The sequence below is a fragment of the Geotrypetes seraphini genome, chromosome 1, assembly GCF_902459505.1.
Source record: "Geotrypetes seraphini chromosome 1, aGeoSer1.1, whole genome shotgun sequence".
Classification (NCBI taxonomy): Eukaryota; Metazoa; Chordata; class Amphibia; order Gymnophiona; family Dermophiidae; genus Geotrypetes; species Geotrypetes seraphini.
Window position 1 is genome coordinate 66764072 of NC_047084.1, and position 24983 is coordinate 66789054.

A 24983-nucleotide genomic window follows, 5' to 3' on the forward strand; every position below is an offset into this window, starting at 1 on the left:
GTTAGTAAGACACTGGCAATTGATGGGTCACACTTGGGCTGATATTAAATGGAGAATTATAGACTCAGTGACAGTAGGGTGGGAAGGAGGCAATATTCAAAAAGCTTTAGCCTACAAAGAACAGAAATGGATTTTTAATCTTAAAACTTTGGTTCCTATGGGGCTCAACAAAGAAATTGAATGGCTATCAGTATTATAACTATTAGTTCTGGATGTCCTCTGCTTCTCTGATTAAATGGCCATCAGTGTTCATAACTGTTAGATCGGGATGGCCTCAGTTGCACGGGGGGGTGATGATGTCATCTGCATTTCTGATTGACGTCCGCTCACGCCAGATCATGTGCGGTAGGCCAGCTGTATAAAATTGCAGTAAGTAACAAACCGTGGCCATCTTTATGTCGTGAAGCAGCTCCTATGTTTTGGTAAGTTTTTAAGTTTTTATGTTTGCTGTTTTTATTCGGTTTTTGAATTTGGGATACGTCTGGAGTGGTTGGTTAGAAGCTGTGGAAAGGGGTATGCTCAGTTTATGTTTGTCGAAGATTTAAGTTAGATGGGTTTTTCTTGTTACAGTATCCCTAGACCCTGAAGAAAGTTTCCGTATGTGAAACATGCATGTCGGGAGAGGGGAAGATCTGATGACATCACTAGAAGCTAGAGCTAAATGATGGTAGATTGAAATTTTTAAATTAAAAAATTAAAAACCAAAATGAACTTAAAATGCTCATAAAAATTAAATAATTAAATAATAAATAAAGTTGGACTGACGAAGACTAATTTAGCCTGGGGTCTATACCCTTTAGGTGATCTGAAGGTCCATACAAAAGATACGTAAGCACTCTTTGAACTTTTAAAGTAAAGTAATTGAAACAAGCACTGTATGGTTTGATGACATCTTACAAAACTGTGGCAACTGAAACGCCGCCCTGCTCTCAGGCCTATTTTCGACAGAAATGGGACGCATCTCCTTATCCCCTCTCTTGAAAAAAGCTGATCTGGACCCCTCCTCTCCTTCCAGCTATTGCCCAATAGCCAACATTCCTCTCCTGACCAAAATGCTGGAATCTATCATAGCCACCCAACTCTCATCCTATCTTGAGAGATTCTCCATTCTTCTACCCTACCAACATGGATTCAGACCCAACTACAGCACTGAATCTCTCTTAGCCTCTTTGATCTCAAAGGTCCAACAACTCCACTCCTGCAACAAGTTCGCTGTCCTTCTTCAATTCGACCTCTCTACAGCTTTCGACGTTGTCCACCATGACATACTAATCCTCCAACTCTCCGAAATTGGCATAAACTCCACAGTCCTAGATTGGTTCTCAAAATTCTTACGTTCCCGCTCCTACTTCGTTAACATGAATGGTACCTCATCCTCCCCGTGGAAATTGCTCTGCGGAGTCCCCCAGGGTTCACCTCTATCCCCGATTCTTTTCAATGTTTATATGTCCTCCCTGAAACTCCTCCACCTATCTACCTCTGAGACACTTTACACCTACGCCGACGACATCCTTGTCCTTCTCGAAACTGACTCTAACCTCACCAACCTCTCTGACAACATCTCAACTTGCATAACAAATCTCCAATCCTGGGCTCTCACCGTCCAAATGAAACTAAATGAGACCAAAACAAAACTTCTTTGGCTTGGCCCAAAATTGGATCAGCTACCCTCCCTCATCCCACTTCCCTCTGGCACCACTCTGCAGCTTGAGCACTCTAGCAAAGTTCTGGGCATTATCATTGACTCTTCATTGTCCTTTAACGAACACATCAACTCCCTAGTAAAGAAATGCTTTTTCAATCTTCATATGCTAAGGAAAGTCAGATCCTGCTTCCACCATCAACATTTCGCTGTCCTTGTCCAATCCATCATTCTTTCCAGACTTGATTACTGCAACTCCATCTACCTAAGCCTAACAAAGAAAAGTCTTACCAGACTTCAACGGATTCAAAACACCGCAGCTAAACTAATCTTCGCAAAAGGCAAATTCGACCATGTCTCCCCTCTTCTGTCTAAGCTTCACTGGCTCCCAGTCTTCCTCAGGGTTCGCTACAAATGCGCCTGTCTTACCTTCAAATCTCTTCACGGCATCCTTCCTCCCCTCTTTCCTCTATCTTGGCTCTCGAGTACTCATTCCACCAGATCCACTCAGAAATTCAAACTATCCTTCCCTTCGCTAAATGGCATTTCCCACACAGGAAAACTTGGAACGTCCCTCCTCTTCAGGATCACCAAACTGTGGAACAGCTTTACTGTCCATCTTCGGAGTTCGACCTCCCTACAACACTTCAGAAAACATCTGAAAACCTGGCTTTTCTCCAAAATGTAACTTCCCCCTCCCTCCCCCCTCTCCTTCCTGTTTACCAAGCCCTCCTTACTTCCATTGGAGCTCCTTTCTTTGTTTTTAATTCCTGTAAACCGTGTCGAGCTCCACTTCTGTGGAGATGACGCGGTATATAAACTTAAGGTTTAGTTTAGTTTAGTATATGCCTTATGGGACAAGCATAACATATAACATAACATAACTTTATTCTTCTATACCACCATAATGAGATGACTTCTAGGTGGTTCACACCGAAGAGAGCTGGACAATCAGCGAATTACAATATGTAAATTATAAATGTATGCCATATTACTCAAGAATAGACAGAATAAAATTATTAGATTTAGGTAAAAAAAACCAAAACCCAACCCTATGTGAGAAAATCCAAGAAAACAAAATAGGTGTGGACCAATGAATTTCCTGCACTCAAGATTTAAAAAAATGCTCTTTGTTTTGTTGAAAAGTACCAGCTTTGAAAAGACCTAACATAGGGCTGTATTTTGGTGGAGGAACCGCCTACCTCGTGGGTTGAAAATACTCGGAAACACAAATGCAAAACAGATTTGTATATGAAATGAAGAGAAATACATTGCTAGATGTCACTTTATAAGATGACTGAAATGAAAAATATCAAAAATATAAATGCTCAAGATTCTGCTAAAGCATGTGTTATGATCTAAGGCAGGGGTGCCCACACTTTTTGGGCTTGCGAGCTACTTTTAAAATGACCAAGTCAAAATGATCTACCAACAATAAAATTTAAAAAAACACAAAGCACACTGTACACAGAGAAAATGTTAATTATCATTTATATTCTGCGGATTTTTAAAGAAGTCAAGGCAGATGACTTTATGCAATGTCACCTCAGTAACAACTATACAAAAATAGACAAATATACCCCTTCCCTTTTTACTAAACCGCAATAGCGGTTTTTAGCGCTTGATGCTCATAGGCTCCCTACACTAAAAACCGCTATTGTGGTTTAGTAAAAGGGGGCCATAGTGCAAAATATAGACAGCAGATATAAATTCTCAAAATGGACACATTTTAATCACTACATTGAAAATAAAATCATTTTTCCTACCTTTATTGTCTGGTAATTTCATGAGTCTCTGGTTACACTTTCTTCTTCTGGCTGTGCATCCAATATTTTTTCCCTTCTTTCAGCCTCCTGTATGCTTCCTTTCCTCCAGACCTCATTCTCTCCCCTAACATTTTCTTCCTCTCTCCATGCCCCCTCCCCTTTTTTTCTGTCCATCTTTCTTTGTTTCCCTGCCACCCTTTCTTTCTGTATGTCTGTCTTTCTCCATGCCCCCTTTCTGTCTGTCTCTCTCCATGTCCCCTTTCTGTCTGTCTCCCTGCCCTCTCCCAACCCACCACCGCCGCCATCAGGGAACAGGCCGCCGCCGTAAAGAGGACACTGAAGCTCCGAGCCGACCAACCTTCCCCATCCGACGTCAATTCTAACGTCGGAGAGGAAGTTCTGGGCCAGCCAGGCAGTGATTAGCAGGCCTGGAACTTCCTCTCCGACGTCAAAATTGACTTTGGGTGAGGAAGGTTGGTTGGCCTGGCGCTTCAGTGTCCTCTTTACAGGGTTGGGAAGCAGGTAGAACGGAAGGCAATGCGAGTTTATCATGGAGCCCAGGATGGGCTCAGCGATCGACTCACGTTGCCTTTGCTATCTACTGGTCAATCGCGATTGACCTTTTGGGCTCCCCTGATCTAAGGCATAATATAAATATGTAAACAATAATATGAAGACTTACAACTAAACTAATGTATCAAAAACACGTGGACAAATAAAAGAAACCCAATATGAATGTAAGACCAATTTACAAAAGTTTTTAAAAAACAAAAGCTGTGACAATACAGGATAACAATGTCATAATCACATTAATTAGGCAAATACATACCTTTGTGATAAAAAATGTTGTGTCATAACTTACAAAATTATAATAAAATAAGTATATACATATGTAATGAGGAATCCCTTGATTATCCTGGCTGCTAGATGGGAAACCCTCATATTTGCTGTCAGGCTGGAGCAAGTATTCTTCTCAATAATGCCAGACGACATAGATGGTGGTATTAAACAAAACTTCAACTTTATTACTACTCTCTAGAATCAGAGAGAGGCTTTTCTTAAACAGCAGGTTAAAGAATGAAAACAACAAACTATTTACTTATTCAAGTATTTTAAAGATGGTATGTTGTTTAATTGTCTCTTGGGACACAGAATGGAGAGCGGGAGAGAGAGGGGCACATTGGGACACAGGACAGGGAGAGGGGCGCATTGGAACACCAAAGTGAGAAGCAGGATCCCCGTTTGTAATTACAAAGAGACAGTAAAGCATCTTCCACTAGCAGATCCACGCACTGCTCCATTCCCAGCCCTTCCAATTTTATCTGTAGTGGTTTAAGGTACCCTGTGGCCTTAGACATATGGTCCTGTAATATAATAAATAGGCTTAGCTACCCAGCTGTCCCTAATTTCAGCTTGACTAGTTCCCAGTTGCCTTGGAGAGGTCTTAACAATGAGTGATCCCTTCAGTCTATTTTTTTCCGTTCCTTATTTTCTATTGCTCCAGTTGTTTCAAAAATGGAAAACAGAGTTAAACAGTCTCTTTAAATTTATATCCAATATTATTCCTGTGGTCTATTATGGTGGTTTTTCATGGTTTTTAAAACAGCGGTTCAATAATGTATAGGATTTGGTAAAACTAGGCATCCCTTCTTCCTGGATTACACTAGAAGTCCCCACAAAACAAACAGGCAACCAATCTGTAAGATCAGTCTGAACAAAACCGCAACAGATCACCATGATGAAAATACAGTATATTGTTTAGATTTTCAGCACAGTGATCTGCATTTTTGTTCAACACTAGAAGCCTCAAACTAATCTTGGACCAACTTTATTCCAAATAAACTGTTGTAACATTTTATTTATTTATTTCGTTTTCTATCCCTTTGTCCCCAAAGAGCTCCCAACGTGTTACAGGTTAAACATGCATAGTATACAAACGGGTTACAATTTGCACTGGATTTGTCATAATTTCAATACAAGTTTACAATAAAAGTTTTTTATCCTAACTTGACACATATTTGGGGTCTAATACTAACATAAGAATTGCCGCTACTGGGTCAGACCAGTGGTCCATCATGCCCAGCAATCCACTCACGCAGCGGCCCTCTGGTCAAAGACCAGCGCCCTGACTGAGACTATCCCTATCAGCAGGAACTTGTCTAACTTTGTCTTGAATCCCCGGAGGGGATTCAAGACAAAGTATAAATATACAGACATAAATATACATAAGTATAAATATACAGACATAAATATACATAATTGCAGTTTACCGGATACAATTTACCACAGTTATCTTTACAGTGCGAGTTTTCCAGTACAAGTTTTATTCTAATTGACATACAGACAGTTTGCAGGTTGGATTTGCCATAGTTACAAAGCAAGATTTTACAATACAAGTTTTCCTTATGTGACCATTACTGGGTTCTGGTACCAATATACAATTCTTTATAATCCATCAGTCAAGGGCAGGAGGATAAGGTGAAGAAGTATGTTTTTATTGCTTTCCTAAAAATTCCTAAAACTTTTCTCTTGGGATATCTATTATTTTTGAAAGAACAAAAATCTAGGAAGAATCCTAATTTTTATGACTGTAATTCTCCCTGGTCAGAAATCCACACTCCTCAATATTTAGATCCCTATTTTACTCTTAAAAAGGCAGTGCTTATAAGGCATTTGTTATAGTAATGGCAAGAGTAGAGCTTCCCTTTTGTCCTTAATCATATCCAGAGTATTTTGCATAGGTATCCCATTCCTCTAAAACACAGAGATGGGGATTGCTTAAATTCTAACATGTTTGTGTAAAGCAGAACTTTATGGGCCTATTCATCTACCGTGACTGACTGAATTACGTTGTTGGCTACTGAGCCCTTAGCGAAACGCATTAGAGCTAATGGAGAAAGACATGGGGGCACAGGGCAGTTCTTCTCTGCTCAGAGTTGGAATGCCTTCAATAGCATGCCATTTGCTGTAATTTGTTATTGGGGGCTGCATAAGGTGATTGCACTAGGATTGCTATTGAGCTGATTTTTAGCCTGGCTTGGCAGATACTTCGGTGGCCAGGCTGGCTGCCGGCAGACCCTTAAAACTGGCAGTAGAAAAACTTTTTCTCTCTCTTCCTCCCATGGTCCAGCATCTTTCCTGCTGTTTCGTTCTCCCTCTTTCCTCTGGGTCCATCTTCCTCTACACCCCCAGGCCCTGAAATATGCTTTGACTGACAATTGGCAGCTGCAGCATTCAGGTATGCAGCTTCCCTTGGCCATTTCCCATGGCTGAGGAAGGCCCTTGATCTGGCCAGAAGCTGCATGCCTGAATTGCTGCAGTTGCTGATAAGTCAACAAAAGTAGAAAAATGTAATTTATTTCAAATTTATTTGTAATATGTAAGTTTTTCGTAAATGCATGTTTCAGAAATTGAAATTCAAGAGATCAATTTCTCTGGTATTTTTGTGCTGTATATGCAGAGTCTGACTTCCTGAGATCTGTAAATCTGGCTAAATTACATGTTCCATCATTTCAGGTAGTGAGGTTAGAACAGTATTTGTCTTCTTTTTTTTTTAATCATTGTATCAAAGTTTTGGAATGCTTATTTAGGAATATTGCAGCATATGAAGGAATTTAAGAGGGGTCTAAAATCTTTGTTTCAGCAGACATAGAATAATATAAATATCAAAATTAGCTAACTGTATTGTGATGCAGAGCTTTCATATTTGCTTTGTTATAGATTTATTATTGTGAGCTAAATGCACTAAAAACAGTCATTAAGACCATGTGGGTTGCTGTGGGCTAATTGGTTTGGCTGATTTCTAAACAACAATTGATTATTCAAACGATTTCCCATCCAAATGAATTTTGTTGCCAGCAGTTGTAATCCCATCCGATCACTCGCTTAGAAACCGGCTCTTAGACATGTGCAGAGCTGGTTTGGGAACCCCGAACAGATGAGTGGCAGGGGAAACCCAAAAGCAGCCTCCTGCAACTCAGCTGTTCGGGACTTTTTTCTTTTGTTTTTATACATGTGTTTTTAATACTTTTTTTTTTTTTTATAACAGATGTTGTGTGTGTATTACCCATGCACAATATCTGCCCCATTAAAAAAAAGAAAGAAGTCAAGTTGGGCCTCCCACATGACGCCTCTCTCCCCTGACGGCCCCTGGAACAAAAATAGAGGCAGAAGGGATGCCCACTGCAACCCCTCCCCCTTTTCGCTGAGCTGACCCCCCCTTCCCCCAGTCAGGACCCCCCCCCCCATATACTTTTAAAAAAATTGGCAGGAGGGATGCCCGTTCCCTTCTGCTACCAGATGCCCCCTGAACCACCACCGTACCTCTACATGAAGATGACAGCTGGCCTGCCACCCAAAATGGTGGGCCTTCCCCTTCCCAGTGCATCCTCTGGGATGCACCGGGCAGGGGCCCTAAAGCCTAGATTGACTCAGACACTTAAGGCCCCTCCCAGGTGGTGTCTGAGCCAATCAGAACCTTAGGTCCCACCCTGTGCATCCTAGGATTCACCAGGAAGGGGAAGACTCGCCATTTTGGAATGGCAGACCTGCAAGCAGGAGGGACTGGGCAATCCTCCTGCTGTCATCTTCCTGTAGAGGTATGGGGGTAGTTCGGGGGAGGGGGGCATCCAGTGGCACTCACTTGTAAAATATCCTTGCCTGAGAAACTCCCTAACCTCCTACTTGTCCCCTCAGCTACATCTGCTCAAAAGCCAGTCTAAAAGTCCTGCATTTGTTTTCTAATAATTCTAGATAGTCATTAGGTTAATGTACAAGTGTGATTTTAGACTAAAACATTACAAACCTATTTTTGTTTCTAGGTATTTTCCAGCCTCATATCTGTTATCTGCTGGTCCTAGCCACCCCTGTTGATATTGTGATCTTAGGACTGAGCTATGCGGGTCCGCAAACAGGTATGCATGGTTACTTTTCTTTTTAAAAAGATTTTTAAAGGATGCATTTAGTTTTCTTATCCTGGACCACTGGAAAACGATTAATGAACAAGTCCTAAACAAGCTAGCCCCACTCAAATGCAGCAAAAGAATACAATGATCATCGGAGAATTGGTTCGACTCGGCACTTATGTCCCTAAAAAGAGCCTGCCAATAAGCCAAGTGCTACTGACATAAACATCCCTCCCCAAACTGGCACCAAAAAATCCTAGAATATAAATCACTACTATTCTAAACAGATCAACACAGAAGATAATCTTAAAATGAACAAACTGTTCTTAATATTAGATAACCTAACCAACATGAACAAGATCACACACGGCGACAACCTCTCTATTCTTACAATCTCAGAGCTAGCTAATTATTTTAAAACAAAGATTGAATCTATACGAGACCAGCTACCACCCAGCAGTCCAGATAGACCCATCGAAACACCTACAGAAATACCAGCAGACAGATCTTGGAACAATTTTGAAGAGATTAAATTCAAAGACACAAAATGACTTCTCCTAAAATATTCCAAAGCATACTATAGCCTTGACGTCTGCCCACCTTATCTGATCAAAGCAGCCACCCTAACAGCCATAGGAAGAATAATTCAAAGGCTGAACTGTTACATAAAAACTGGCCTTTTCCCCAAATCAGGAGGAGGAATTATTTCAAATATCTTTTATTGATCAAACAGAGCAAAACAAGCAGCATAAACAGAACAATCGGGTAATCCGCTGAACAATTGTATTAGAAATGAAAAACCCCTCCCCATCACCCACCCATCCAAAAAGGGGGAAAAAAATAAATATTGTATATAAGAAGGAGGCGAGATAGAGGGGCCAACAATACCAGAAAACATATAGTCATATTCAATTAGAGATTCAGAATATTACTACGAGCATATGCTGTGAGGCTCCCAGACAGTCTGAAGCTGGAGGCCTTTTACAGAATCTATGTAAGTCACATCCATGCGTTCCATCTTCAGTTGATGAAGCATCAACATACGCCATTCTGAAACTGGGGGAGGGACAGCATCCAGCCAGTGTAAAAGTATCAGTTTCTTGGCAAACAAGAGGGCACCCCTCATGAAACTCCTCAGGCCTGGAGGAATCGGATGTGTCAATAAAGAAAGTGAGAAAAGAATCCTGGGATTAGGGAGTGCACTTAATCCTCCAAAAAGTAGAAATATGAGCATGTAAGAGCTTCCAAAAGCACAAGATCTTTGGATAAGAATAAAATGTGACCCAACGCTGCATTCATCCGATGACATTTGGGACAGCAAGAATCCGGGCACAGCGTAGCTTGGTGTGCTCTGTACAGAGAGATGTATAAACGCAGTATCACTTTATATTGTAATTCAAACAGAGGAACTGAGGTCCAACGCTGTGATGCAGCTTTAAGGGCAGTTTGTAACAGAGTATCCGAAATTGGAGTGCCCAGATCCGCTGACCACCGCTCCCCCAAAGAAGCAAAATTGATGCTGCACGATGACTCCAATAAAAATTTGTGATGAAAGCAGAGGGGGATTAGGGACTGTGCCTCCAAACAAAGGGCTTCCTTCAGGATGTTCCATACAGTTGAAGTAAAGGCTGCTACAGGTAGAGAGCGTATGTAGTGTCTGAGTTAAAGATATGGCAAAGTATCATTAGCTGTAAGGCCAAAGCGCTTTACCAACTGTTACTAAGTGTGCATCATACCCGTGTGGGTGAGGACCTGATGAAGATAGATAAATACAGGCGAAGTCCATGAAGCAAACTGGGAAGACTCCAAACCAGGCTTGAATAAAGGATTGCCCCAGATGGTTAATAATGGGGAACTCGTATGCAATAATTTCAAATAGGTACACATCCATTTCCAAGCAGCTCTGGAGGAAGGATATACTGGATAGTGTGCCAGTACTGATTTAAGGAAGGTTTCAGGGGCATGTAGCAAAGTTACTACAGAATAAGGTGCAAGAATGTCCAATTCAACTTCTGTAATGGTAAAATAGGAAGAACCCCTGAACCAGTAATCAAGATATCGCAATTGACACACTATAGACAATAAATGCAAGTTTAACACCCCTAACCCTCCCTTTGCATATGACAGGTGAGCTTGCTTACCATTCCACAAAAAGTGCTGAACAGCTTGACAGAGCTGAGAATGGTAATAGACAGTACAAAGCAGTTGGCAACATTTGAAAATAATACAGCCATTGTGGAATGATAATCATGTTTTATAGAGAGCAATACGGCCCTGTAAGGAAAGAGGATAGGACTGCCAAATACCCAAACGAAGCTCTGTGGAATGCAATAAAGGGTCCAAATTCACTCTGACTAAAGTGGTGAGATCATCAGGTAAACAAATTCTAAGCTATTTAAGCTTATGGTCCGCCCATTTAAGTGAGAAAGCTCCCTCCCAATTAGTTTGCAAGGGGGTGGGAACAGTGTTCCCTCTAAGCGGGCGGGTGTTGTGAGCAAACTTTTTTCACCGTGAGCCAAAAATATCGGGCGCCAGCAAGTTATGAGCCAACTCGCCCGATTCTCCTCTCGCCGCCCTGCCATCTGCCGTACGCCTCTTCCGATCGTGCGCTGTGACGAGAAACGTGTGCGCTGCGATGTAATATTTTGTGCGCCAGCGCACGCCAGCGCAGCTTAGCGGGAACACTGGTTCAAATGGTTTTATTTATTTCCCCAAATTTATTTTTGTTATACGCATTGAAAATATTTGATATTGCGTTTAAATCAAAATCTCAATAAACTTGAAACGAGTGCCCGTGAGATTGTGGGAGGGTTAAATACTCAAAACTTAGAAGTTTTTGCTACGCCAGCTTTCTGGTATCTTTACATACAGTGGCGTACCTAGCATATGTAACATCCGGGGCCCATCATTTTTTGGCACCCCCCCCCCATCTGTAAGAAAAACATGATTTTTAGTAACAAACCACACGTCACACATGAGTACCTAGGAAAAGGCAGCATCTTACATATTGCAGTGAGCAGTACATCAATACACCCATTGTAAAACTAAACAAGCCAGACCAGCACAGATCAATCCTACACCGTCAATCCTAACAGAAAACCATGTCTTTCGAACACACAGAACACAGAAAACACCTTCGCCTAGTAAGGAATATGTAATCATAAACTAACCCCTCCCTCTTTTACAAAACTGTAGTGTGGATTTTAGCTACGGAGGTAACAGCTCTGATGCTCATAAAATTCTGAGCATCAGAGCTGCTACCACCAAGGCTGGTGCTAAAAACGCTTCACAGTTTTGTAAAAGGGGGGATAAAATAAAAATACATAGACAAAGGTTAAATTGAACCAGCAAGAAGCTGGACTCTGCATACAATGCTTCACAGAAACAGTGACACATGTCTCCTAAAGCAATAAATAAATAGAAATTTTTTTCTACCTTTGTCTTCTGTGGTTTCTCCTTTCCTCATCTTCTTGTAACTCTCTTCCTTCCATCCACTGTCTGCCGTCTCTCTTCCCCTATATGGCATCTTCTCTCCTTCTATGCCCCTTCCAGAAACTGTATGCCTCCCCCTTCCATCTCTCCTTTCACCCCATTGGTCTGGCATCTCTCTCCTCGCCTTCCCTCTCCCACACCTCTCCTCATAGTCTGGTATCTCCCCTTCCCTGATTCTCTGGCATCTCTCTCCTTTCCTTTTCTTCCATCTTTCGCTCCCCCTCCATGCTCTCACATCTCCCCCTTCCTTTTCCCTTAGACTGGCATACCTTCCTCCTACGCTCCAAGCCCTGGCATCTCCTTTAATTCCCTCCCTCATCTTCCTTCTCCCTCCAGCTGGGTACCGCAACACTCTTCCCTGCAGCTCTGCACTTCCCCACAATTGCCATGCTTCGGTTCCTCTTCTTCCTTCCTTCCTCCCCCCCCCCCCCCCGCGGGACCCTGCGGCACCATCAACTCTTACTCCCTCTAATGTCGGCCCTGCAGCTCCAGACTTCCTCGCACCTTCTCCCCTCCCCCTTTGGATCGCTATTATTTTAAATGTTATAGCCGCGGAGCTGTATCCATCAGTGGAGATGTCTAACCTCGGCCTGCCCCGGAACTCTTACTGCAGCAGACGCCCGTCTAGGCAGGAACAGGAAGTCACTGTTGCAGTAAGAGTTCCGGGGCAGGCCGAGGTTAGACATCTCCACTGATGGATACAGCTCCGCGGCTATAACATTTAAAATAATAGCGATCCAAAGGGGGAGGGGAGAAGGTGCGAGGAAGTCTGGAGCTGCAGGGCCGACATTAGAGGGAGTAAGAGTTGATGGTGCCGCAGGGTCCCGCGGGGGGGGGGGGGGAGGAAGGAAGGAAGAAGAGGAACCGAAGCATGGCAATTGTGGGGAAGTGCAATCCCCCCAATGCGTCCCCTTACCTTACCGACGCGTGTGTGCGCTGTGAAGAGAAACTTTGCGCTGCGATGTAATATTTTGTGCGCGAGCGCAGGCCAACGCAGCTTAGCGGGAACACTGGGTGGGAATCACTAAAACTTCAGATTTGTGAGTATTTAAGTGATACCCCGAGTAGCAACTAGACTTATCTAGAATCCCCAGAGCATGAGGCAGTGAAGAAGGAACATTAGTGAAAACGAGCATGACATCATCAGCAAAGGCCAAGGTTTTTACTAAACCGGAGGGGAAGAGGACGCCTGCTACTTCCGTATCTTTCTGGAGAGTGCGCAGTAAAGGTTCCAGATAGAGCAAAAATAACAAATGGGACAAGGGACATCCCTGATGCGTACCGTGACAAATAGGGAAGGAAGCTGTGACTGTACCATTAACTAAAAGAGGCTGTAGAAGAAGAATACAAGGCGTGTAAAGCTTGTAAGTACCATCCCGTAATGCCCACGTTTTCCAATACCTGAAAGAGATTGCCAGCTGATTGATGAAACGCTTTCTCTGCATCCAGGCCTACCAACATTAAAAGGATGTCCCACAAGGTACAATACGACATTAGACATAAGGACCTTCCGCACATTAAGCACTGATTGATGCCCACGCATGAATCCACCCTGCTCAGGACAAATGAACTAAGGTAAAAGGGCTGCCAGTCTGTCCGCCAAAATTTTGATAATGACATTTAACAAAGAAATTGGATGATAAGAATAAGGATGGCAATCAGGTTTACCAGGCTTCAGTAATAGATATTGGGGCTGTATTATCTTTTTCAGGGCTCTGATCCTGGCGGATACTAAGATCATAATACCAAATCAGTGGAACACACACTAAGTGAGAGAGAAATGTAAAAACTCCAGGGTATACCCATCCAATCTCGGTGCATTTCCCCTTTTAAGACCCTTAATAGCCTTTTGGATTTCTACACGTGTGAGAGGAGCTTTCAACACAGCCACTTGGGTATCCCTAAGGCAGGGAAGCCCAGCATCCTACAAATAGTCTTGTAATGGGGAGCAGGGATTCAAGGATACCTCAGCATAAAATTGCCGGAAGTAATCCTGCAAAATCTCTGAGATAGCTTCTCCAAAACATTAATAAAACGAGGGCCCTGAGTATCCCATAATACACACGCTAAGAGGTGACCTGGCTTGTTCCCATATCTATGAAAAACATGCGCGCGGTGATAGGAAAACTGTTTAGTCTGTTCGTGTAGTAACACACCAAGGTCAGCTTGGGCAGATAAGTGACGTTCTTTATTAATTTCTATAGGGGAGGATACATAGGCTGCTTTAGAGATCCTACACTTACGCTCCAAGTTGACAATGCCGCAAGAAATATGCTTTTTTCAGGCAGCTACATAAGAAATGATATCTCCCCTTAAAACTGTTTTCAAAGCATCCCAGTATAAGATAGGGTTAGTTTGATGTTGAGCGTTAAACCTCTCATAGTCCTCCTATTTTTGAAGGAGATATGCACGGAAACCAGCATCATTTATCAGATAGGTAGGAAAGCGCCAAGGTCACTGTGTGCCAGAGTTACCAGGGAATTTCAGATCTGCCCATATCAAACAATGATGGCTTTCAAAGCCGGATGACCATGCCCCTGTGTATGATCAATCTGCGGGTCCATTACTAGGTTGAAATTGCCTCCCACCGTCAAAGGGCAGTTAGGATCTTGAGCAGCTAAACGGATGTTTGTGGAAGAAAGCATGCTCATAAACATTGGGGCCATGTACCACAAGCAGATGGAAAGTCTGGTTAAACATGGTGAGACCATAATGTGACAGTAAGATTCATATATGGAGTATGGAAATCCAGAACACCTACAGCCTTATATGAAACTACATACTTTGACTGCCCATAACTGCAAGGATCAAGTTTTAATTCGACATCATTGCCTTTAAGATCCTGACAGGCATCGCCCCCCAACTACCTAATAAAGTTGGCCATCGTACTCCAGGGCACCTCCAACAGCTATTCCATCAGAAGTCTTTTCCACTTAAAATTCCCAGCATGCAACAATATAAAGTCTACTAAGCAAAATACACTATCCTTACAATATAAATTGGCAAAATTCTGGAACCAACTAACACAACCAAGACAGGGAGCCAGCTCTGAAGTAACCAAAATTTCTAAATTGTCTGATGCAACTCCTGGGACATAACAATGAGTCAATGATGACCTACTTGAACTTGTAACTATGTGTTTATAACTATGACCTAACTGTATTAGTATCTGATCTACCTGTACTAGCAACTCTATTGAATGTCCATGTCTATTGTAACTTCTGGGTAACTGACTCAACCTCTTGCAATATAATCTGACCTTGAACAGAATAGGGATAGGCAGAATAGAAAACCTGATTAACATTACACACAAACTTTTTTTGTGGCTATTTGCCAGTTTTAGTTCTTCCTCTCGTCATACAAGCAGATCCTAAAGGAGTGCTGATCTGCAATTTGCCATTCCACAACCAATAGGAATGGCCTTATCCTGCACATAACCAGCATCTTTGTTCCCCCAGTCACGATCCTCAACATCTTTTCATTATATCCTCCTTGCTTACTCTGATGAGGCAGCCTAACCATAGGAGTCCTCATATTGGTTGGGCTGTGTTTGAAAATATTACAAATTATTTTCAGTTTTAGGTTTATTTATAATTGCTTGTGACATATCTTGAAGACAGTAATGAGAAATGAGTAGAGAGGGCAGAGGGAGTTAATGTTTGGTCGCCTAAAGGTTTTTGTGTATGTATCTGCTCAGATTGCATGAAGCTCAGTTGGGCAGAATGTCTATGTTAATTATTTAATAATTTTGCTATCAAATTCCACAACCCCTAAAATGGTAGAGTGGGTAAATGGCAGTTTTCCACCACAATACATCTATTTTTTAATGTTTATTATTTTAACCGTAGAACATCTCCACGCCCCCACATCTCCCCCCCCCCAAACCCTCCCAAGTAATCTGTTTCTAACGACAATATAATCTCATTTTTGTTAGGCTCCAGCACTCTTAATGACAGCTTGTCTGGTGGAATGCAGCTGCTTCCAGATCCCTTGCATTCACTTCCTACTGATAACACTTACCTACTGACTATAACTTCTACTGATAATGGTCGCATTTTCTTGGCTGGAAAGGATGGCTGTTTGTATGAGGTGGCCTATCAGGTGAGGAAAATATTTTGTTAGTTGAATGGTAAATTGGGTACTTCTTGGCAAGAAGGATCCGTTTTTAAGGTTGTTGAGTCCTGAGCTACTCACTACAACCCAGTGGCTTATTCAGTTGGGTCCTTTCAGGATTCCATACCCTAGATGTTCAATCCCCTCCCACAATCTCGGAGTTAGAGCTCCCTACAGTTCCAATTTCTGCAAGCAATCCTTGCAGAAGTCTTTTGATCTCTGCATCTTTTCTTTTTTTTTTTTTTTTTTTGCTTAAAGTTTTTCACGGTAGCTTCAGTGCCATGAGACCCTGTGCGGTGTCCTTAGCTGGAGGAAAGAATGCAGTCCTGCGGAGCAGGACTGCTTCTTCACAGAGAAACTTCAGTGGATCTGTGGAGCCGGACTGCTTCTTCACAGAGAAACTTCAGTGGATCTGTGGAGCCAGCCTGCTTCTGCCTCCCTTCTCAGACTCAGGGTCCATTCCCCTGGGAGTTCACTTGCCCTCTCGGACCCTGTCAGAGCTTTAAGTGCAGGCTGTGTGTGTCCTGAGTAAAATATCTATTTGGGTTTTAGGACGCAGGCTGCGTTTCCCGTTGCGTGGAGATTTTCATAAGAACATAAGAATTGCTGCTGCTAGGTCAGACCAGTGGACCCTTTCGAGCAGTACTATGTCCTTTTTCATGTACGGCGACCAGTGTTGGATGCAGTATTCCAGGTGGGGGTGCACCATGTCCCGGTACAGCGGCATGATAACCCTCTCTGATCTGCTTGTGATCACCTTCTTAATCATTCCTAGCATTCTGTTCACCCTTTTTGCTGCCACTGCGCATTGCGCGGACAGCTTCATCAAATTATCTACAAGTACTCCCAGGTCTCTTTCCTGAGGGGGGTCTCTCCAAGTACCGCACCAGACATCCTGTATTCGTGTATAAGATTTTTGCTGCCGACATGCATCACCTTGGGCTTATCCACCTTGAACCTCATTTGCCATTTTGCGGCCCATTCCTCAAGCGTGTTTGTCTCGTTGTAGGTCTTCGCAATCCTTCTGTGTCCTCACCGCCCGTGGGGGCTGAGGTTATATTCGGTGTCTGTCTGACTGGCAGTCCGAAGATCTTCAAGTTTAGCCATTTGGAGCAGTTTCTGAGGCAGAAAATCCTTTTCCTCCATTCAGCTGCAGTGTAACGGAGCTAACAGGCAGGCACTTCAGACTGTAAGTAAACCTCCATTATTTCCTATGGGAGCTTCAGGGGGGGGGTGTGGTCTGTGGAACTTTGTAAAACTCATTTTTCAGAGTTTCTGAGGGTAGGGTTCAGGTTTCCCACCTCCCCAAACTGCTACTTTTTATTTTAGGATTTTCTTTATTTTTGCTGTTTTTAGTGCAAATTCGCTGGTAGAAAACCTGTCAGGGAATCTGTGGGACAGTTGGATGATCAAGGAGTGAAAGGGGCACTCATGGAGGATAAGGCCATAGCGGAAAGACTGAATGAATTCTTTGCTTCGGTCTTTACGAAAAAAGATATAAGAGATCTACCTGAACTGGGAATGGTTTTCAAGGGTGATGATGCGGAGGAACTGAAAGAATTCTCGGTGAATTTGAAAGATGTACTGAGCCAAATTGACAAGTTAAAAAGTGATAAATCGCCAGGACTGGATGGTATACATCCCAGGGTATTAAAAGAACTCGAAAATGAATTGCTGACCTGCTGTTAGTGATCTGTAACCTATCCCTAAAATTGTCTGTAGTACCTGAAGATTGGAGGGTGGCCAATGTTACACTGTTTTTTTTTTTTTAGAAGGGCTTCAGGGGAGATCCGAGAAATTATAGACCGGTAAGCCTCACTTCGGTGCCAGGCAAAATGGTAGAAATGATTATAAAAAATAAAATTGTGGAACACATAGACAAGCATGATTTAATGCGACAGAGTCAGCATGGGTTCAGCTGAGGGAGATCTTGCCTCACATATTTGCTTGACTTCTTTGAAGGTGTGAATAAACATGTGGATAAAGGTGAGCCTGTTGATATAGTATATCTAGATTTTCAGAAAGCTATTGATAAAGTCCCTCATGAGAGGCTCCTGAGAAAATTAAAGTGTCATGGGATAGGTGGCAAAGTTCAGTTGTGGATTAGGAATTGGTTATCGGATAGAAAACAGAGGGTAGGGTATTAATGATTATAAGTAAGATTGTCAAGAGATTTGTAAAAGTTTTTTTGGTTTGTTTTTTTTGATTGAATAATATACACTTGTTGTAAGATGTAAAAATGAATAAAGATTAAAAAAAAAAAAAGAAAACAGAGGGTAGGGTTAAATGGTCATTTTTCTCAATGAAGGAGAGCAAACAGTGGAGTGCCGCAGGGGTCTGTACTGGGACCGGTGCTATTTAACTTATTTATAAATGATCTGGAAATTGGAACGACGAGTGAGGTGATTAAATTTGCAGATGACACTAAACTGTTCAAAGTTGTTAAAACGCATGTGGATTGTGAAAAATTGCAGGTGGACCTTAGGAAATTAGAAGACTGGGTGTCCAAATGGAAGATGAAATTTAATGTGGACAAATGCAAAATGATGCACATTGGGAAGAATAACCTGAAACACAGTTACCGGATGATAGGGTCCACCTTGGGGATTAGCGGCCAGAAAAGCAAATAGGATGCTAGGAATTATTTAAAAAGGGATGGTTAACAAGACAAAGAATGTTATAATGCCCCTGTATCGCTCCATGGTGCGACCTCATCTGGAATATTGCGTTCAATTCTGGTCTCCTTATCTCAAGAAAAATATAGTGGTGCTGGAAAAGGTTCAAAGAAGAGCGACCAAGATGGTAAAGGGAATGGAACTCTTCTCATATGAGGAAAAACTATAATGGTTAGGGCTTTTCAGCTTGGAAAATAGATGGATGAGGGGAGATATGATTGAAGTTTACAAAATCCTGAGTGGAGTAGAACGGGAATAAGTGGATCAATTTTTCACTCCGTCAAAAATTGCAAACACTAGGGAACACTTGATGAAGTTACAGGGAAATACTTTTAAAACCAATTGGAGGAAACTTTTTTTCACTCAGAGAATAGTTAAGCTCTGGAACGTGTTGCCAAAGGATGTGGTAACAGCGGATAGTGTAGCTGTTTTTAAGAAAGGTTTGGACAAGTTCCTGGAGGAAAAGTCCATAGTCTGTTATTGAGAAAGACATGGGGGAAGCTGCTGCTTACCCTGGATTGGTAGCATGGAATATTGTTACTCCTTGGATTTTGGCCAGGTACTAGTGACCTGGATTGGCCACCGTGAGAATGGGCTACTGGGATTGATGGACCATTGGTCTAACCCAGTAAGGCTATTCCTATATTCTTATTTTAATGCTTGATTTCTGCCTCAAAACACCTCAATTTTATTGCTAATTGATTGGGATGGACTCCTCTGTCAACTGCATGTATGGATTGTGCTAAATTGGCACTGGAATAGCGTTTGTATACTGCATTCCGCAGCATGCTGGGGAGAGGTTTGGGAGCTTTGGGCTTCACCTCCTCTGTGTCTTCCAGGGCTGAGGAGCCAGCTGGGTCTGTGTTTTGGGCTAAAAGTATTGCCCATTGGCCATTCTGGGCATTGACGCCAACAGAGTCTGGGGAATTCTTTTGGCATGGCGCGGGTGCTTCAGCTGGACTCAGCAATGACCATGGGGTGTACATTTTCCACGGAATTCCTTCGGCTCCTTTGGAGAGCATGCTTTTCGGACCTGGTTCATTTGACGCAGCTGGTGGGCACGTCACCTTTTTCCAGGCTGGTCACTTTGGTGCCAGAGGTCCCTGTGTGGGAGCCCTCTCCTCCGGCTATGACTGATCTCAGTTTTGTTGGTTTTTGCATGGATAATATGCCTATCCTATCTCCTGACACTGTCTTTTTTTGATTCTGCTGCTGCTACCCTTGCAGGGACTTGTCAGTGCGATATCTTGGAGTGTCCGGATTTGGGTGAGGACTCCACCATCCGCAGACTTTTTAGGTCTGTCTCTATCCACCATTTCATGCTGATGCCCTGAAAGGGCTTAAATTGGACTCTCAGCCTTCTACAACTCAGTGTTCAGTCATGGATCGTTCTAATGTGCTGTCCTCCTTTTTTCTGTTCCACCCACAGCTTTGGCAAGTCAACTAGAGTATGGAATCCAGACGAGACATAACAGAATGGAAGATTAGGTTTTTACCTTTGATTGTCTTCTTTCTGTTAGTCCCTGTAGGATTCCATACGACCCGCCCTCTCTGTGTAAGCTCCATTGTTTCAGAATCACCTGCTTTCTTTCTGCCTTGGTTATTCTCCTTGCAGGCTTTAGGATCTTCCAGCAAGTTGACAAATCATGGGGGCAGTTTACTCTTCTGTGAGTATGCATCTTGCTGATGGCTATGTCATGTGGGTGCTCGTTGCACACTACAGGTTAGTTCTACATTGTTCCTCAATATAATTCTGTGTTGCATTTTGCCTGTTTATTTGTTTTTATATTTTGCAGAGCTGTTCATAACGGGAATTGTTTATGTTGCTGGGGAGGTTCCCCTGTGCCCCCTTCTTTGTCATGGATCGGCTCCAGTATGGTTGCTTGGCTTTGGGATTGTAGGGGCTCTAACTTACTATCTAAGGTGGAAGGAGCACATACTCAGAAAAGTGTTTGGATTTCCCGGATTGTGGGAAGGGATTGAACACCTAGGGTATGGAATCCTATAGGGATTAATAGAAAGAAGATTATCAAAGATGAAAACCTAATCTTCCATTCTGAATATGGGATAAACCTCTGCTTCAAGGTCCTTACGTATATTGCTATTGTTTTCTCAGTATGCATGCTTCAAATTTAAATTTTGGTGTCAACAAATTAAACCTTTTTATTTAAAAGTTAGTGTCTTCAGTAGCAGTGATCTGAAACATGACATTTTCTGTATGGGTTTCTTAACTTCTGGCAGTACTCCAGAACATAAAAATTGCCGCTGCTGGGTCAGACCAGTAGTCCATTGTGCCCAGCAGTCCGCTCATGCAGCAGACCCTTAGGTCAAAGACCAGTGACCTATTTGAGTCTAGCCTTACCTGCATACGTTCTGGTTGGGTCTTTGACCTCCTCTTTCCACTTTTTTTTCCCTCAAAGGATTTCACATTATTTTGCTGTGTGGCCCCATCCGACTGGAACACTCTGCTGGTGAACAGCCAGTTAGAATATACATACTAGTGTAAGTCCACATTTTAGCACCTAATTGTAGCCAAGCACTTATGCCTTACTGTTGTCAATTATACATGTAACTGACAGTGTTTTATAATCTTAGCGTGTAAGTGCTGGACATATCACTTATTTGCCCATGCCCCTCCCATATCCACACACTGCTAGCAGTTTCACACCAAAGGAATTATACACTATGGTGTTAGAATTATGACTACAGGTAGTTGGGTGCATCCAGATAGACCAGTTCACACAAGTGAGTTGAATTCCCCAAGTGGCTGGAGGTAGAGAAATGGATACACAAATTCTGGTGATATCACCAGTACAATAGCAGGTGCAGCCTGGAGCCAGTAGTATATTTTCTCCACCTCAACAGATGCAGGTTTGACTGGTGCAACTGGATTTGTTTCAATTGATTGATTTATTTTTTTTTAAAATCAATCTGACTCCTACAGCATCTGGCCTTAGTTGCCAACTTGGCAGGTAGTAGTGCATGGGCTACTGCTGTTTGGAGTGTATATTATGCTTTTAGCGTTTCTGCTCTCAGGACCCTTGGGAAGCTGGCACAGGTTCCAAGTAGTCCCTGCCAATGGGACTAGTCTTCCCTCATCTTGGGAACCTTAACAAATAATCAAATGGATCTGAAAATGTCTTCTGTGCCTGCTGACTGCTTTTAAAAAAATAAATATATATATATATACATCATCATTCATTTGTTTTAGCTTGAGGGCACATCTATGTATAGCACCTATTGATGCAATTCATAAATTATTTTTGGATCACATTATTGTTTTTTTAATATATATTTACACATCTTTCCTCTGTCTCTGTCTCTTTTTTTGACATACTGTTGCTTTTGTAAAGGGTTTTTTTTCACATATACCTGTTATTTATATAGCTTGTAAGACCCCTAATGCAGGCTTCAATAGCTAAAACACAGTCTTGTTTTGAGTCTCTTTGTGTTTGCCCTGTGGAGATTCCCATAAAACTGAGTTGAAATTGCAATTGCATCTGTCATTTTCCTCTGATCTTATTTATTTTTTTATTTAAAAAATTTCTAGCCCACACAATCCAATCCATTCTAGGCCGGTTACAATGTTGATAAAAACATAACAAAAAAGAATCAAATACATAAATAGAATGCCTCTCAACCAATATATTGATTTCTTAGCAATAAAAGCCTACACATTGTTTACTCAACAGTAGCAATCCTTACTGGATTCTGAAGGAATTTGAACTCTACAAGATATCACAAAGCTTCTGCACAAGTCCATCACTACACCTCACTTGATTATTAGCTTAGTTCTTTCTGTGGTGGTTTACCTCACTTATTGTATTTGTTTATATTTGGCTTTTCTATTGTTAACAAAATGTTAAGTTTTAAGTTCAATTGTACTTGCTGTATATTGCCTTGGGTGAATCTCTTAATGAAGGTGGTTAATAAATCCAAATAAATAAACCAGTCTTTTTGTCCAGTACTATCCATATCATTTTTTAAAAACTATAGTGAATGGAATTATACCTTTGGCCACTTGGAGTCCAAATCCTTTCAATATCGCCCATAATTTACTATCCTTATAATATTTTAGGCTCATTTTGTCGTAAACACAATTATGCTCTTGTGAAGTGAACAGATGGGTATTTTTCCTTGCAGGCTGAAGCAGGCTGGTTTAGCCAACGTTGCAGGAAGATCAATCACTCAAAGAGTGCCCTCTCATTCCTCATTCCTTCTGTACTTCAGTTCACCTTCTCTGAGGATGGTAAGTGAAAAGTATTTATTTATTTAAAAAGTGTGTGTTTTTTTTTAAATAAATAAATGCAGACATAAATACTTCAGGTATCATCCAGCAGCAAATGATATTTGAGAATTTGTTACAGGCCTCTATTCTTTTAAGGAGGTGAACAATGCTCCCTCTGAGGGGTGGCTGGGTGTCTGCAAGTTCTAAAAACCAACAGTTTTGTTATTAGCAATTAATTTCTGTATATAGCACAAAAAACATCACACATAAAGTTATTGATTTAATTTGTTTTATTAATTTTTTATAATTTAATTTTGTTTAAAAGTTGGGCCAGTATTTTTGTCAGCAACCATGTAAAGACTATGTAAAATGTTTGAGCAATTGCTCACACACTCCACTTAGAGGGGAACATGGAGGTGATTGTGGTGAAGAAACAACACGGTCATCCCTTTTGAAATTCCATTTTGTGAATTGGTCGGGGAGGGGGATGCAGTCCTGGGGTGGGGAAGTAAATGTGATATGTTGGTATAATGTTTAATTTATCATGTTCCATGTTATGCTGTTTAACCTTCCTGCTTCTAATTAAAAAAAAAATAAAATTCAATGAAGATTGAATTCCAGACAAAAAAAAGAAAAGTAACAGGTTACATTAATGTTAGATGTCTATAATGCAGCATTTTGCAAACTCTGGGTTGTGACCACAAGTGGGGTTGTGAAACACTCATTTAGGGTCATGACTGCCTTTATACATGAAGGAAAAAAAACATGTAGAGTCAATAGCATGTGGTCGATGAACATTCGTCTAATAAATAAACTGAGTGCCCTTGGGATGGGTCCCAAAGTGACGGGCTGGGTCAAGAACTAGTTGAATGGAAGATGACAGAGGGTAATGATCAATGGAGATCATGCTGAAGAAAGGGATGTTACCAGTGGTGTGCCTCAAGGTTCTGTTCTTGGGCCTGTTCTTTTTAACATTTTTATAAACAATATTGCTGAAGGCTGTCGGGTAAGATTTGCCTCTTTGCGGTTGACACCAAAATCTGCAATAGACTATAGATACCCAGGATGGTGTGAATAACATGAAGAAAGATCTGGCAAAGCTTGAAGAATGATCTGAAATTTGGTAAAATTTAATGCTAAAAAAATGCAAGGTCATGCATTTGGGCTGCAAAATCCCGAGGGAGCGGTACAGTTTAGAAGGTGAAGAACTTATGTGCATGACAGAAGAGTTGGGCTTGGATATGATTGGATGTAATGTTCTTAATGTGGCCAAACAGGTTGAAAAGGTGATGACGCTAGGGTGCATAGGGAGAGGTATGACCAGTAAGGAAAAGGAGATATTGATGCCTCTGTATAAGACTTTGGTGAGACCTCATTTAGAATATTGTATACCATTCTGGAGGCTGCACCTTCAAAAAGATATAAAAAGGATGGAGTCGGTCCAGAGGAAAGCTATTAAAATGATGCATGATCTTTGTTATAAGGTGTATGGGACAGTCTGTATACTTTGGAGGAAAGGCAAGAGAGGGGAGATATGATAAGAGATGTTTAAATTCCTATGTGATGTAAATGCGCATAAGGTGGTAGGTTGACCTTTTGAGGAAAGAAAGGACGTTGGGCCTGTTGTGGCTGGTTCCGTGCTGGATCTGATAGCGTCGCTTTGGAGGTCTGCTATAGAACGGGGGGGGGGGGTAGATAGTGGCTTCTTCACCCTGTCTTGCTGTTTTTCTGGTAGAAGTAAGAAAGAGCTGGCTTCAGGGTGGCCTTTTGGATTGAGTGAAGTCTAGATTGATAGGCAGGATTGGTGTTTGTGTCGACAGCAATGCTATGAGGATCTGCTCATGGGGGGAGAGCGCTGTGCACTGTACCGTTGAGTGAGACTATGAGTTCCTCCTGCTGGGTTTGCAGACCTCCCTCCAGGATCAGGGCTTTACCATTCCCCTGTGCCGTCTCTTTTATAACGTTATCCTACTTGTTAAGAAACTGATCTTGACTTACTGGATGTCGGAGGATTCACCTCCGGTGCATCAGTGGAGGAGTAGACTTTGGGAGTTGGCCCAGTTTGAGATTCGGTCTTATGCCGGGTCCTCGTATTTGGCTAAGCAGCATTACGTCAGACTGTGGGAGAGCCTGCAGGAATTGGTGTCATCCTGAGTGGCTATG

General features: G+C 42.0%; 1 protein-coding gene across 3 annotated transcripts in view; it reads left to right on the plus strand.

Moving 5' to 3' along the window:
* The window catches only part of NUP155 (nucleoporin 155), a 261773-nt gene that overhangs the window by 18310 nt on the left and 218480 nt on the right, over positions 1-24983 (plus strand). For all 3 annotated transcript variants that reach the window (XM_033932712.1, XM_033932698.1, XM_033932703.1), the window contains exons 5-7: positions 8229-8321; positions 15739-15905; positions 22736-22841. In XM_033932712.1, the coding sequence (XP_033788603.1) occupies positions 8229-8321; positions 15739-15905; positions 22736-22841 (366 nt within the window). The remainder of the gene's footprint in view (positions 1-8228; positions 8322-15738; positions 15906-22735; positions 22842-24983) is intronic.